This window comes from Pseudophryne corroboree, chromosome 4, assembly GCF_028390025.1.
Source record: "Pseudophryne corroboree isolate aPseCor3 chromosome 4, aPseCor3.hap2, whole genome shotgun sequence".
NCBI lineage: Eukaryota > Metazoa > Chordata > Amphibia > Anura > Myobatrachidae > Pseudophryne > Pseudophryne corroboree.
In genome coordinates, this window is record NC_086447.1 from 556,221,411 (window position 1) to 556,237,927 (window position 16,517).

The 16,517-nt window shown below is 46.7% G+C and overlaps 1 protein-coding gene across 6 annotated transcripts in view; it reads left to right on the forward strand.

Moving 5' to 3' along the window:
- PDE7B (phosphodiesterase 7B) overlaps positions 1-16,517 on the forward strand; it is a 698,908-nt gene that overhangs the window by 581,302 nt on the left and 101,089 nt on the right. For 4 of the 6 annotated variants that reach the window (XM_063917385.1, XM_063917386.1, XM_063917387.1 and 1 more), the window contains one exon: positions 14,153-14,236. The exons of the other annotated variants lie outside the window; for them this stretch is intronic. In XM_063917385.1, coding sequence (XP_063773455.1) covers positions 14,153-14,236 — 84 coding nt within the window. The remainder of the gene's footprint in view (positions 1-14,152; positions 14,237-16,517) is intronic. 6 annotated transcript variants of the gene reach the window in all.

Sequence of the window (16,517 nt, forward strand, 5' to 3'; positions counted from 1 at the left end):
GGTAAAATGGTGGCTTCCTACGAAGCAATCCCATTCGGCAGATTCCACGCAAGAACTTTCCAGTGGGACCTGCTGGACAAATGGTCCGGATCGCATCTTCAGATGCATCAGCGGATAACCCTGTCACCAAGGACAAGGGTGTCCCTCCTGTGGTGGTTGCAGAGTGCTCATCTTCTAGAGGGCCGCAGATTAGGCATTCAGGACTGGGTCCTGGTGACCACGGATGCCAGCCTGCGAGGCTGGGGAGCAGTCACACAGGGAAGGAATATCCAGGGCTTATGGTCAAGCCTGGAGACATCACTTCACATAAATATCCTGAAGCTAAGGGACATTTACAATGCTCTAAGCTTAGCAAGACCTCTGCTTCAAGGTCAGCCGGTGTTGATCCAGTCGGACAACATCACGGCAGTCACCCACGTAAACAGACAGGGTGGCACAAGAAGCAGGAGGGCAATGGCAGAAGCTGCAAGGATTCTTCGCTGGGCGGAAAATCATGTGATAGCACTGTCAGCAGTATTCATTCCGGGAGTGGACAACTGGGAAGCAGACTTCCTCAGCACGACCTCCACCCGGGAGAGTGGGGACTTCACCCAGAAGTCTTCCACATGATTAAAAACTCGACAGGTATTGCGCCAGGTCCAGGGACCCTCAGGCAATAAGCTGTAGACGCTCTGGTAACACCGTGGGTGTACCAGTCAGGGTATGTGTTCCCTCCTCTGCCTCTCATACCCAAGGTACTGAGATTGATAAGATGGAGAGGAGTAAGCACTATATTCGTGGTTCCGGATTGGCCAAGAAGGACTTGGTAACCGGAACTTCAAGAGATGCTCACGGAGGATCCGTGGCCTCTACCTCTAAGAAGGGACCTGCTCCAGCAAGGACCCTGTCTGTTCCAAGACTTACCGCGGCTGCGTTTGACGGCATGGCGGTTGAACGCCGGATCCTGAAGGAAAAAAGGCATTCCGGATGAAGTCATCCCTATCCTGATCAAAGCCAGGAAGGATGTAACCGCAAAAACATTATCACCGCAATTGGCGAAAATATGTTGCGTGGTGCGAGGCCAGTAAGGCCCGACGGAGGAAATTCAACTGGGTCGATTCCTACATTTCCTGCAAACAGGAGTGTCTATGGGCCTGAAATTGGGGTCCATTAAGGTTCAAATTTCGGCCCTGTCAATTTTCTTCCAAAAAGAACTAGCTTCAGTCCCTGAAGTTCAGACGTTTGTAAAAGGGGTACTGCATATACAGCCTCCTTTTGTGCCTCCAGTGGCACTTTGGGATCTCAATGTAGTTTTGGGTTCCAAAAGTCACATTGGTTTGAACCACTTAAATCTGTGGAGTTAAAATATCTCACATGGAAAGTGGTCATGCTGTTGGCCCTGGCCTGGGCCAGGCGCGTGTCAGAATTGGCGGCTTTATCCTGAAAAAGCCCTTATCTGATTTTCCATTCGGACAGGGCGGAATTGAGGACTCGTCCTCAGTTTCTCCCCAAGGTGGTTTCAGCGTCTCACCTGAACCAACCTATTGGTGGTGCCTGCGGCTACTAGGGACTTGGAGGCCTCCAAGTTGCTAGACGTTGTCAGTGCCCTGAAAATATATGTTTCCAGGACGGCTGGAGTCAGGAAATCGGACTCGCTGTTTATCCTGTGTGCACCCAACAAGCTGGGTGCTCCTGCTTCTAAGCAGACTATTGCTCATTGGATTTGTAGTACAATTCAGCTTGCACATTCTGTGGCAGGCCTGCCACAGCCAAAAATCTGTAAATGCCCACTCCACAAGGAAGGTGGGCTCATCTTGGGCGGCTGCCCGAGGGGTCTCGGCTTTACAACTTTGCCGAGCAGCTACTTGGTCAGGAGCAAATACGTTTGTAAAATTTTACAAAATTGATATCCTGGCTGAGGAGGACCTGGAGTTCTCTCATTTGGTGCTGCAGAGTCATCCGCACTCTCCCGCCCGTTTGGGAGCTTTGGTATAATCCCCATGGTCCTTACGGAGTCCCCAGCATCCACTTAGGACGTTAGAGAAAATAAGAATTTACTTACCGATAATTCTATTTCTCATAGTCCGTAGTGGATGCTGGGCGCCCATCCCAAGTGCGGATTGTCTGCAATACTTGTACATAGTTATTGTTACAAAAATCGGGTTATTATTGTTGTGAGCCATCTTTCAGAGGCTCCTCTGTTATCATGCTGTTAACTGGGTTCAGATCACAGGTTATACGGTGTGATTGGTGTGGCTGGTATGAGTCTTACCTGGGATTCAAAATCCTTCCTTATTGTGTACGCTCGTCCGGGCACAGTATCCTAACTGAGGCTTGGAGGAGGGTCATAGGGGGAGGAGCCAGTGCACACCAGATAGTCCTAAAGCTTTCTTTAGATGTGCCCAGTCTCCTGCGGAGCCGCTATTCCCCATGGTCCTTACGGAGTCCCCAGCATCCACTACGGACTATGAGAAATAGAATTATCGGTAAGTAAATTCTTATTTTTTCCCAAATATTTAAAAAATAAATGTTTCTCCTAGGGGTGAAAAAAATGCTGATACTCTAGGGCGCCATGATTCAAGAAAGTTTAGGATAGTTCTTACTCATGAGCAGAACTATCAGTCAGACCCCTACTGGAAAACACATAAGCAGCTCACTTGTCTTTGACTTCACATAGTACAACCTTGGATGTCTTTTTACACCCTACTTGTTCATCTGTGACCTAGGGGTGCCGTGATTTTTTCTCTCTCTTACGTCCTAGAGGATGCTGGGGACTCCGTAATGACCATGCTGGGGACTCCGTAAGGACCATGGGGTATAGACGGGCTCCGCAGGAGACATGGGCACTCTAAAAACTTTAGAATGGGTGTGCACTGGCTCCTCCCTCTATGCCCCTCCTCCAGACCTCAGTTAGATCCTGTGCCCAGAGGAGACTGGGTGCACTGCAGGGGAGCTCTACTGAGTTTCTCTGAAAAATACTTTTTGTTAGGTTTTTTATTTTCAGGGAGCACTGCTGGAAACAGGCTCCCTGCATCGTGGGACTGAGGGGAGAGAAGCAGACCTACTTAAATGATAGGCTCTGCTTCTTAGGCTACTGGACACCATTAGCTCCAGAGGGTCGGAACGCAGGTCTCACCCTCGCCGTTCGTCCCGGAGCCGCGCCGCCGTCCTCCTCACAGAGCCGGAAGATAGAAGCCGGGTGAGTATTAAGAAGAAAGAAGACTTCAAAGGCGGCAGAAGACTTCAGATCTTCACTGAGGTAACGCTGCGCGCCATTGCTCCCACACATATACACACAACGGGCACTGTAAGGGTGCAGGGCGCAGGGGGGGCGCCCTGGGCAGCAATATTAACCTCAAGGGACACTGGCAAATAGATTAGACACTGCAGAGGCGGTATATTGAAAAACCCCCGCCAGTATAAATAATTTGAGCGGGACCGAAGCCCGCCGGTGAGGGGGCGGAGCTTGATCCTCCAGCACTAACCAGCCCCATTTTCTCCACAGCACACTGCAGAGAAGCTGGCTCCCCGGACTCTCCCTTGCTGAACACGGTTACAGAGGGCAAAAAAGAGGGGGCACATTTAATTGGCGCAGTGAGTGTATTTATATATTTATATAAAAGCGCTGTACTAACTGGGATTTTATTCCAGTGTCCGGTGGCGCTGGGTGTGTGCTGGCATACTCTCTCTCTGTCTCTCCAAAGGGCCTTATTGGGGGACTGTCTCCATATAGATATATCCCTGAGTGTGTGGGGGTGTCGGTAAGTGTGTCTCGACATGTCTGAAGTGGAAGGCTCATCTAAGGAGGAGGTGGAGCAGATGATTGTGGTGTCTCCGTCAGCAACGCCGACACCTGATTGGTTGGATATGTGGAATGTTTTAAATGCAAATGTGTCTTTATTACATAAGAGATTGGACAAAGCAGAGTCCAGGGATAAGACAGGGAGTCAATCCATGGCTTTGACTGTGTCACAGGGCCCTTCAGGGTCTCAGAAACGTCCCCTGTCCCAGGTAGCAGACACTGATACCGGCACGGATTCTGACTCCAGTGTCGACTACGATGATGCGAGGTTACACCCAAGGGTGGCCAAAAGTATTCATTATATGATTATTGCAATAAAAGATGTTTTACATTTCACAGATGACCCCTCTGTCCCTGACACGAGGGTATGCATGTTTAAGGAAAAGAAACCTGAGGTAACCTTTCCCCCATCTCATGAGCTGAACACGTTGTTTGAAATAGCTTGGGAAACTCCAGACAAGAAACTGCAGATTCCCAAGGGAATTCTTATGGCGTATCCGTTCCCTGCACAGGACAGGTTACGGCGGGAATCCTCACCCAGGGTGGACAAGGCTTTAACGCGCTTGTCCAAAAAGGTGGCGCTACCGTCGCCGGACACGGCAGCCCTCAAGGATCCTGCTGATCGCAGACACTACCTTAAAATCAATTTATGCACATACGGGTGCCTTGCTCAGACCGGCAATAGCGTCGGCTTGGGTTTGTAGCGCTGTAGCGGCTTGGGCAGATACCTTGTCAGTTGACATTGATAACCTAGATAGGGATAGCATTTTATTGACATTGGGTCACATTAAAGACGCAGTCTTATATATGAGAGACGCTTCGAGAGACGTTGGACTGTTGGGTTCAAGAGCCAATGCCATGGCGATTTCTGCGAGGCGAGCCCTGTGGACCCGCCAATGGACGGGTGATGCCGACTCAAAGAGACATATGGAAGTTTTGTCTAACAAGGGTGTAGTTTTATTTGGGGAATGTCTCGCGGACCTGGTTTCCACAGCTACCGCGGGTAAAGCTACTTTTTTACCTTATGTTCCCCCACAGCAAAAGAAAACACCACAATATCAGATGCAGTCCTTTCAGTCGCATAAGTCCAGAAGAGGTCGGGGCTCTTCCTTCCTCACCAGAGGTAAGGATAGAGGGAAAAGAATGCCTGCTACGGCTAGTTCCCAGTAGCAGAAGTCCTCCCCGGCTTCTTCTAAATCCACCGCATGACGCTGGGGCTCCACTGAGGGAGTCTGCCCCGGTGGGGGCACGTCTTCGACTCTTCAGCCACGTCTGGGTTCAATCAGACGTGTATCCTTGGGTGATGGAAATTGTATCCCAAGGATACAAGCTGGAATTCGAAGAGGTGCCTCCGCGCCGATTTTTCAAATCGGCTTTACCAGCGTCTCCCCCAGAGAGATAGTTTTAGCTGCAATTCAAAAGCTGTAGCAACAGCAAGTGATTGTCAAGGTTCCCCTAGTTCAACAGGGAAAGGGGTACTATTCAAACCTGTTTGTGGTTCCGAAACCGGATGGCTCAGTCAGGCCCATTCTAAATCTAAAATCCCTAAACCTGTACTTGAAAAAGTTCAAATTCAAGATGGAATCGCTGCGGGCGGTTATCTCCTGCCTGGAAGGGGGGATTTTATGGTGTCACTAGACATAAAGGATGCATACCTTCATGTCCACATATATCCCCCTCCTCAGGCGTACCTGAGATTCGCTGTACAGGACTGTCATTACCAGTTTCAGACGTTGCCGTTTGGGCTTTCCATGGCCCCGAGGATTTTTACCAAGGTAATGGCGGAAATGATGGTGCTCCTGCGCAGGCAGGGAGTCACAATTATCCAGTACTTGGACGATCTCCTGGTAAAAGCGAGATCGAGAGATCAGTTGCTGAAAAGCGTGTCGCTCTCCCTGAGAGTGCTGCAGCAACATGGCTGGATTCTAAATCTACCAAAGTCACAGTTGGTTCCAACGACTCGGCTATCTTTCTTAGGCATGATTCTGGACACGGAACAAAAGAGGGTTTTTCTCTCGATGGAAAAAGCCCAGGAACTCCAGAACATGGTCAGAGACCTGTTAAAACCGAAAAGGGTGTCAGTCCATCAATGCACTCGAGTACTGGGAAAAATGGTGGCGACCTACGAGGCCATCCCCTTTGGCAGGTTTCATGCGAGGACATTTCAGTGGGACCTTCTGGACATGCGGTCCGGGTCCCATCTTCAAATTCATCAGAAAATAAGCCTGTCCCCCAGGGCCAGGGTGTCTCTCCTGTGGTGGCTGCAGAGTGCTCACCTTCTAGAGGGTCGCAGGTTCGGCATTCAAGACTGGGTTCTGGTGACCACGGACGCGAGCCTCCGAGGATGGGGAGCAGTCACACAAGGAAGACATTTTCAGGGTACATGGTCAAGCCAGGAGGCTTGTCTACACATCGACATACTGGAATTAAGGGCCATATACAACGGCCTACGACAAGCGGAGAATCTTCTTCGCGACCTACCGGTTCTGATTCAATCAGACAACGTCACAGCCGTGGCTCATGTAAACCGCCAAGGCGGGACAAGGAGCAGAGTGGCAATGGCGGAAGCCACAATGATTCTGCGCTGGGTGGAAAATCACGTAAGCGCTCTGTCAGCAGTCTTCATTCTGGGAGTGGACAACTGGGAAGCAGACTTCCTCAGCAGACACGATCTCCATACAGGAGAGTGGGGACTTCATCAAGAAGTTTTTGCAGAGATAATCAGTCTTTGGGGACTTCCTCAAATAGACAAAATGGCGTCACGCCTCAACAAGAAGCTTCGGAGGTATTGTGCCAGGTCACGGGACCCTCAGGCAGTAGCGGTAGACGCCCTGGTGACACCATGGGTGTTTCAGTCGGTCTATGTATTCCCTCCTCTTCCTCTCATCTCCAAAATATGGAGAATCATAAGAAGAAAAAGAGTGCAGACAATAGTCGTTGTTCCAGATTGGCCTCGAAGGGCCTGTTATTCAGATCTTCAGGAGATGCTCACAGAAGATCCATGGCCTTTTCCCCACAGGGAGGACCTGTTGCAACAGGGGCCCTGCGTGTTCCAAGACTTACAGCGGTTACATTTGTAACATAACCCTTATGTAAGCAACAACTATATACAAGCCTTGCAGAATGTTTCCGCACTGGGACGGGCGCCCAGCATACTCTACGTACTAGGAGAAAAAGAGTTACCGGTAGGTTTAAAATCTTATTTTCTCTTACGTCCTAGAGGATGCTGGGGACTCCGTAAGGACCATGGGGATTATACCAAAGCTCCAGACCGGGTGGGAGAGTGCGGATAACTCTGCAGCACCGATTGAGCAAACATGAGGTCCTCATCAGCCAGGGTATCAAACTTGTAGAATCTTGCAAAAGTGTTTGAACCCGACCAAGTAGCAGCTCGGCAAAGCTGTAATGCCAAGACGCCTCGGGCAGCCGCCCAAGAAGAGCCCACCTTTCTAGTGGAATGGGCCTTTACCGAATTTTGGAACCGGCAATCCAGCCATAGAATGAGCCTGCGGAATCGTGTTACAGATCCAGCGAGCAATAGTCTGTTTAGACGCAGGAACGCCAACCTTGTTGGCTGCATACAGGACAAAGAGTGTTTTCCTAACCCTAGCCGTTCTGGCGATATAAATCTTTAAGGCCCTGACTACATCAAGGGACTTGGAATCCTCCAAGGCAACCATAGCCACAGGCACCACAATAGGTTGGTTCATATGAAATGACGAAACCACCTTAGGCAGAAAATGAGGACGAGTCCTCAACTCTGCTCTATCTGCATGGAAAATCAGATAGGGGCTCTTGTAAGACAAAGCCGCCAAGTCGGACACCCGCCTTGCAGATGCCAAGGCCAATACCATGACCACTTTCCAAGTGAGAAACTTCAATTCAACTGTTTGAAGAGGTTCAAATCAGTGTGATTTAAGGAACTGTAACACCACGTTAAGGTCTCACAGTGCCACTGGAGGCGCAAAAGGAGGTTGGATGAGCCACACTCCCTTTACAAAAGTCTGGAGTTCTGGGAGAGAAGCCAATTCCTTCTGAAAGAATATAGATAAACCCGAAATCTGCACCTTAATGGAGCCTAACTTCAGGCCCATATCCACACCTGACTGCAGAAAATGGAGAACCCAGTTGAGAATCATCCTTAGGGCATTCTTGGCTTCACACCAAGACACATATTTTCTCCCGATACGGTGATAGTGTTTTGCCGTTACCTCCTTCCTAGCTGTAATAAGAGTAGGGACGACTTCATCCGGAATACCTTTCCCAGCTAGGATTTGGTGTTCAACCGCCATGCCGTCAAACGTAACCGCGGTAAGTCTTGGAACACACAGGGCCCCTGTAGTAACAGGTCCTCCCTGAGAGGAAGAGGCCACGGATCTTCTGTGATCATTTCCTGAAGATCTGAACTCCAGGCCATCGAGGCCAACCTGGAACAATGAGTATTGTCTGCACTCTTGTTCGTCTTATGATTCTCAATATCCTTGAGATGCGAGGAAGTGGAGGGAACACAGAGACCGACTGAAACACCCATGGTGTCACCAGGGCGTCCACTGCCACTGCCTGAGGGTCCCTCGACCCGGAACAATACGTCCGAAGCTTTCTGTTGAGGCGTGACGCCATCATGTCTATTTGAGGAAGTCCCCAACGACTTGTCACCTCTGCAAAGACTTCTTGATGAAGTCCCCACTCTCCTGGATGGAGATCGTGTCTGCTGAGGAAGTCTGCTTCCCAGATGTCTACTCCCGGAATGAAGACCACTGACAGAGCGCTTACATGATTTTCCGCCCAGCGAAGAATCCTGGTGGCTTCTGCCATTGCTGCTCTGCTTCTTGCCCCGCCCTGGCGGTTTACATGCGCCCTGGCTGTGATGTCTGACTGTAACAGAACAGGTAGGTTGCAAAGAAGATTCTCCGCCTGTCGGAGGCCGTTGTATATGGCCCTTAATTCCAGTATATTGACGTGTAGACAAGGCTCCTGGCTTGACCATATTCCCTGAAAATTATTTCCCTGTGTGACTGCTCCCCATCCTCGGAGGCTCGCGTCCGTGGAACCCAATCTTGAATGCCGAACCTGCGACCCTCTAGAAGTGGAGTACTCTGCAGCCACCACAGGAGAGAGAGAGAGAAAGAGACCCTGGCCCTGGGGGACAGGGTATCTTCCGATGTATCTGCAGATGGGACCCTGACCACTTGTCCAGAAGGTCCCACTGAAAAGTCCTTGCATGGAACCTGCTGAATGGAATGGCCTCGTAGGCCGCCACCATCTTTCCCAATACTCGAGTGCATTGATGAACTGACACTCTGTTTGGCTTTAACAGGTCTTTGATCATGTTCTGGAGTTCCTGGGCTTTTTCCACCGGGAGAAAAACCCCTTTGTTTTCCCGTATCCAGAATCATGCCCAAAAAAGATAGCCGAGTTGTCGGAACCAACTGCGACTTAGGTAGATTTAGAATCCAGCTGTGCTGTTGTAGTACTCTCAGGGAGAGAGACACGGTTTTTAATAACTGTTCCCTTGAACTCGCATTTATCAGGAGATCGTCCAAGTATGTGATAACTGTGACCCCTTGCTTGCGCAGGAGCACCATCATTTCCGCCATTACCTTGGTGAAAATTCTCGGGGCCGTGGAAAGCCCCAACGGTAACGTCTGAAACTGGTAATGACAATCCTGTACAGCGAATCTTAGGTACGCCCGATGAGGAGGATATATGGGGCCATGAAGGTATGCATCCTTTATGTCTAGTGACATCATAAAATCCCCCCCTTTCCAGGCTGGATATCCCTTGCCTTGAAAGATTCCATCTTGAATTTGAACCTCTTTAAATATAGGTTTAGGGATTTTAGATTCAGAATTGGTCTGACCGAGCCATCCGGCTTTGGGACCACAAATAAGGTTGAATAAAACCCTTTTCCCTGTTGCACTAGGGGACCCATGATAATCACTTGATGTTGACACAGCTTTAGTATGGCAGCCAAAACTATTTTCCTCTCCGTGGAAGTACCTGGCAAGGCCGATTTGAAAATCGGTGTGGAAGCACCTCTTTGATGGATTTGGTAGAGGCCGGGGAGGACATTTTTCCTGTGAACTAGCCGTAGCCGGTGTTCTTTTCCCTCTACCTCTACCGCTGGCGAGTAAAGAAAGCCACGCCCCTTTCTGAACTTACGCGACCGAAAGGACTGCATCTGTTATTAGGGTGTTTACTTTTGCTGTGGGGAACATAAGGCAAAAAAGACGACTTACCCGCGGTAGCTGTGAAAACCAGGTCCGCGAGGCTCTCCCCAAATAAAACTTCACCCTTGCAAGGTAAAGCCTCCATATGACTCTTTGAGCCAGCATCACCTGTCCATTGACGGGTCCGCAGGGACCTACTAGCAGAACCTGCCATGGCATTAGCTCTTGAACCCAAAAGCCCAATATCTCTCGCAGCCTCTCTCATATATAGTGCTGCGTCCTTGATGTGACCTAAGGTCAACACCATACTATCTTTATCTAGGGTGTCAATGTCATAAGACAAGTTATCAGCCCAAGCTGTAATTGCGCTACCTACCCCTGCCGACACTACTGCAGGTCTAAATAGGGCTCCCGTAGTCGCATAAATTGATTTTAAGGTAGATTCCTGCCTACGATCCGCAGGATCCTATAGGGCCGCCGTATCAGGGGACAATAATGCTACCTTTTTGGACCAGCGCTTTAACGCCTTGTCCAGCGTGGGCGAGGATTCCCACCGTAACCTGTCCTTTGAGGGGAAAGGATATGCCATAATAATTCCCTTGGGAACCTGCAGTCTAATGTCAGGAGTCTCCCAAGCTTTTTTAAATAAAACGGTCAGCTCATGAGATAAGTTAGTTTACTTTCCTTTAAACATGCCGACCCTCGTGTCAGGGACAGAGGAATCTTCTGTGATATGCAAAACATCTTTTATTGCAATAATCATATATTGAATACTTTCGCGACCCATGGGTGCAACCTTGCATCATCCTAGTCGACACTGGAGTCGGAATCCGTGTCGGTATCAGTGTCTGCTAACTGGGTAAAGGGACGTTTATGTGACCCTGAAGGGTCCTGGGACACAGTAAAAGCCATGGATTAATTCCCTGCTTGTCTTTGGACTCTGCTTTGTCCAATCTGTAATAAAGCCACATTAGCATTCAAAACATTCCACATGTCCACCCAATCAGGTGTTGGCTGTGCCGACGGAGACACCACCACCATCTGCTCTGCATCCTCCCTAGACGAGCCTTCCGCTTCAGACATGTCGACACACACGTACTGACACCCCCACACACACTGGGATAAATAAATATGGGGACTGACCCACAATAAGGCCCTTTGGAGAGACAGAGAGAGAGTATGCCAGCACACACCCAGCGCCACAATATACTGAAACCAAGGTCCCAGCCTAAATAGCGCTTTATATATATAAATATATGTACTATCTGCACCAAATAAATGTGCCCCCCCCCCCTCGTTTTTGCCCCCTGTTATTGTTCAGCAGGGGAGAGTCCGGGAGCACTTCTCTGCAGCATGCTGTGGAGAAAATGGCGCTGGTTAGTGCTGGAGGATCAAGCCCCGCCCCCTCGACGGCGGGCTTCGGTACCGCTCAATTTCTTTATACTGGCAGGGATTTTATACTATACTACCTCCGCAGTATCTGAGACCTGTGCCAGTGCTGTTTTTGAGGTAATAATTGCTGCCCAGGGCGCCCCCCCTGCGCCCTGCACCCGTACAGTGCCTTCTGTGTGTGGGTGTGTGTGTGTGTTGTGAGCAATGGCGCGCAGCGTTACCGCTGCGCATGTGCCTCATTGAAGATCTGAAGTCTTCTGCCGCCTTTGAAGTCTTCTTTCTTCTCATACTCACCCGGCTTCTATCTTCCGGCTCTGTGAGGAGGACGGCAGCGCGGCTCCGGGACGAACGGCGAGGGTGAGACCTGCGTTCCGACCCTCTGGAGCTAATGGTGTCCAGTAGCCTAAGAAGCAGAGCCTATCATTTAAGTAGGTCTGCTTCTCTCCCCTCAGTCCCACGATGCAGGGAGCCTGTTGCCAGCAGTGCTCCCTGAAAATAAAAAACCTAACAAAAGTATTTTCAGAGAAACTCAGTAGAGCTCCCCTACAATGCATCCAGTCTCCACTGGGCACAGGATCTAACTGAGGTCTGGAGGAGGGGCATAGAGGGAGGAGCCAGTGCACACCCATTCTAAAGTCTTAAAGTGCCCATGTCTCCTGCGGACCCCATGGTCCTTACGGAGTCCCCAGCATCCTCTAGGACGTAAGAGAAATAAAAAATGATGATGGATTTTGCAGGGGGTTTTGCAGTGACTTCCTACTTACCAATTTTGTGTGATTCCCAATGGGATATCTCGAAGGGGGAAGACATCCATGGCGCCATTGTAAGAGGTGCACTGACACAATGGGGGTAATTCCAAGTTGATCGCAGCAGGAAATTTTTTAGCAGTTGGGCAAAACCATGTGCACTGCAGGGGGGGGGGGGGGGGGGGGCAGATATAACATTTGCAGAGAGAGTTAGATTTGAGTGGGTTATTTTGTTTCTGTGCAGGGTAAATACTGGCTGCTTTATTTTTACACTGCAAGTTAGATTGCAGATTGAACTCACCACACCCAAATCTATCTCTCTCTGCATATGTTATATCTGCCCCCCTGCAGTGCACATGGTTTTGCCCAACTGCTAAAAAATTTCCTGCTGCGATCAACTTGGAATTACCCCCAATCTCCGTAATCATAGAACTGACCCCTAATGCAACCGTGTTATGCAACTTGGATTGGAAGTTAATGACGCAATACATCATGAATCATATCATTACATCGTCATCACAACCACTTTACTGGGGAAGGGAACAGGATCCGGGATGGTGGGCTACTCTCCTGGAAGTCGAGGTTGAGAACTGGCATGAATTTGGTGGCCTCTAGGACATTTTATGGACCATTTGATCTCTTATTTGAATGTAGTTTTTAAACTACATATCTGTCCCAAAAGGACATGTGACTAGGTAACTCATTGCTAAATTAAATTTTCAAACAGTTTATTTATTGCAAAATCATCTGTGACGTTAACCATTCTATGAGCTATAGGGGCTGATTTATCATCCAGATTAGAGATACGCAATATGTTTTAAAACTTGTTGCGCATGATAAATGGTGCTCCAGCCAATCAGCTCCCAACTGTCATGTGTTTGAAAAGGGCTGGCATGTTATATAAATGAATACAATAAATATGGTAAAATTAAATGTTTGTCTTTATTACTGTATATAAATGAGGATTGCAACAATTACAGATATTTACAGTTAAGGGGGATACACAATAGGTGATTTCAGGCTAAAAAACAAACGATAACGACATGAATGTTTTTATTGTTGATTTTTAGGCTGAAATCGCCCAGTGTGTATGTTGGCAATATTGGTGACCGATGAACAATGCGCACTCCCGCACACCGTACAGCGATCACCGATATTGAGCTGACATGCAGCTCAACCCATCAGTGTTGGGCTGAGCTGCATGTTCGGGAATGCCAGTGGTAACATCACTGAACGTTATCATTGAACGATAACGTTCAGTGTGTACCCACTATATCGCTGAATGCTGTATCATTCAACGATATAGTAGTTCAGTGCCGGCAACACCGAATCGCGTAGTGTGTACCCTTTAGGCTGGGTACACACTAGTACAATATTATGACAATTTGCCATATTGGAATGACAGATCATCTACATCTTCTAGTGTGTAGGCACACAATTGCGTGCTCCCATGGGTCACATGAGGCATCTACTGGCCAGCTGTGCTGCACCGCGAACCAGAAGATACTGGGTTTAACCTGGTGCAATGTAATGAAGGACAGAACAAGGTATCGCTTATTCGTTCACTATACTTCGTTCCATTGTTCATCATATCTTGAAGTGTGCACCAGCAATCTCCATTGGTCCAAGGAGAAGGAAATCGTCAAGATTGCCGGCCATTCTATAGTCTTAGATATGCAGGTCTGCTGGCTGGTTTATTATAGCGCTTTCTATTGGTATCTGTGTTCTTCTTAAGGTTGTCACAGATTCAGTAGGCAGATCACGCTGCTTGACCTGAAAGTCAAAAGGTAGTTTAATTTGCTTCAAATCAGAAAAGATTAATTTGAGTTCCACGTCAGGCATTCGTAACACTGGTTAGTTTATTGTGGCCTGTTAGTGCTGTTAGAACTTATTCGTTCCTAAAAGTGATCCTATTAAATTAATAGGATCATTATCTGGAACACATACATACATTTTTGGCCAGCACTGTTTGTGTTATCACTGAATGTGTGACCAGTTTTATTGTTTGTCTCCTAACCATATATCAGCAAAACCCCATGTGCTAAATGTTTTGTTTCTTTCAGGAGATGCTCGAGTAAGAGGTCCAACAGGGTTTCTCTCTGAACGCCGTGGCTCTTATCCTTTTATTGATTACCGGCTTTTGAACAGTATGTATGGCTTAAAATGTGTATTAAATATACTGTACTTTCCAGTTTCAGATATATCAAACTTTGGAGAGTGATCAAATACCAACCAATTAGATTATACTGTAACTGTATTTTTTTGAAACACAGCCTATAAAATTTGGAGTTAGGAGCTGATGGGTTGGTAGGCCTACTTTATCTGTTCCCAAGCTTTGATAAATATCCCCGTGTGTAGGGGGTAAAATCTTCAAATGGTTAAATTTAATTTTATTCTTTCACCAGTATATAAAGAAATATAGAAGATTACCAAAATGCATGCATTCTCAAATGTAACTTACACTAATAATACACTACCATATAGAAATGCTAGGCACCAGGTAAGTGTCCTTTGGGGACTAGATTTCATTGACTTTTCAATTTTTTACGTGAAATTATCTTTTAATCAATAATAAAACAATCTGAAAATTGCAATGCATTTGCTTATCTACCTACCGTATTTGCAGCATATATTACGCAATGAAAGTATATACAGCTGGTCAATTTTATTGTATTCAATTTATTTTGTTATATACAGCACTTTAGAGACCACTTTTACAGAAATCTTCATGTTATTGTAGCACACTATATAGCAGCTAATCTACATTACTATAACATTATCATATATAACTTTATATTTTTCTTTAGTTTCATAATTAAACAGACAATTGTTACATTTTAACCCTACATAAGTCAAGTAAAAGTGTTGCATTACTCATTTATGTAACAATCCACATTAATAACTGTTTGTGTGGTTGTGAATTTTGACTCAAAATATGGACATCATTTTAACCCCCAAACTTTATTGCATTAAAATGGTTTGTCCCCTAATGCGGGCCATATATTAGGACGAATCGAGTCATCTCACGATTTCCCTTGAACTCCCCGGGAAGCTCCCTGGCAGTCCCGGCCTCACGAGTGACAAATGATGTGCTAACAACCCGTCGTTAAACATTCCATCGTGTGCCTCACAAATGTCACTCACAATCCTACAATGCATCGTATGTGCCTAAAACATCATACGATGTGCATACGATTACGATAATATGGGCTGCACATATGATCAGAGGATGCAACATTCGACCTGATTGCATCGTAACCATGTACAATGTGCGCACAATGCATTGTACTAGGTGTCAATATCATGTATTTGTACATGATATCGACCTAGTGTATGGCCAGCATTAGTGTAGATGCTGTATCTGCCAAATTCATGACTGACCTATTGTTCAACGAAACGGGAAGGGTGTTCTAGAGATAACTTTCAGGATGTATCCCATATACTGAGGAGGCAAAAGGAGGAGATAAAGGGATGTGATTATGAAAACAATAAGAAGTCATATTTTGACATCTCTTCTGCTATCTATTTTAATTCTAGAAACAATTAAGTGCTGAGCACACAAACAATGAATTCTGATGAAAGTCTATGCCCTGGCCTGAGATGTTTCACTCTTTTTATAATGAGACTCATTTTACACTATTGATACATGTCAATGAGTTTTTGATTGATAGTTTTATTATTCACTTTTACTGGACAAATAAGATTCATTTCTGTTTTCACTTCATGGGCATTCTATAGGATAAAACAATGCAGCAAAATATTCCATAGGAAACTATTCAATTAGTGTGAGGTCCTGTTGTAGCAATGTGTCTCCTGGAGAACAAATAACACTATTTGTTTAAAAAATAAACAATGTTTTATATACCATAATTGCCAGAAATGTGCATAGCAGGACATTGCTGGGGAGTACTAAGGGACTCTTAATGGGGAAGCTTTTCTCTCTCTCTCTCTCTCTCTCTCTCTCTCTCTATATATATATATATATAGCGGGATGTAATGCCGCACGAGTATTGGCCAAATTTTCCTATTTAAAATAATCCTCTAAATACATTATTAAACACTGAGAGGGGTTTCTCCAGGGGTACTGCACTGTGTTTTGGCATTTGTGCCTTAAAATAAAGATTTTACCCTACTTTTCACGTAAAAAGGAAGATGCAAACTAAAATCCTTGACCTGTGTTAAATTATTGCAGCTTTCTAATTAAATAGCAAAAAGTCACGGACGTTATTTTTTAACCCATGTTAACCAATTTTCGGTCAACCCACAACTAATTGTTTAAATTGACAGCTTACTGTATATAATAGCTATAGTTTTCAAATAATAAGAGTGTGTCAGATCCATTTGTAAGAAGGATTTCTATTTCTTTATTTGCACAAATAGGTCATGTGTACTTGTACCTTCAAAAGACTGTAATCATTCATTCTCCAC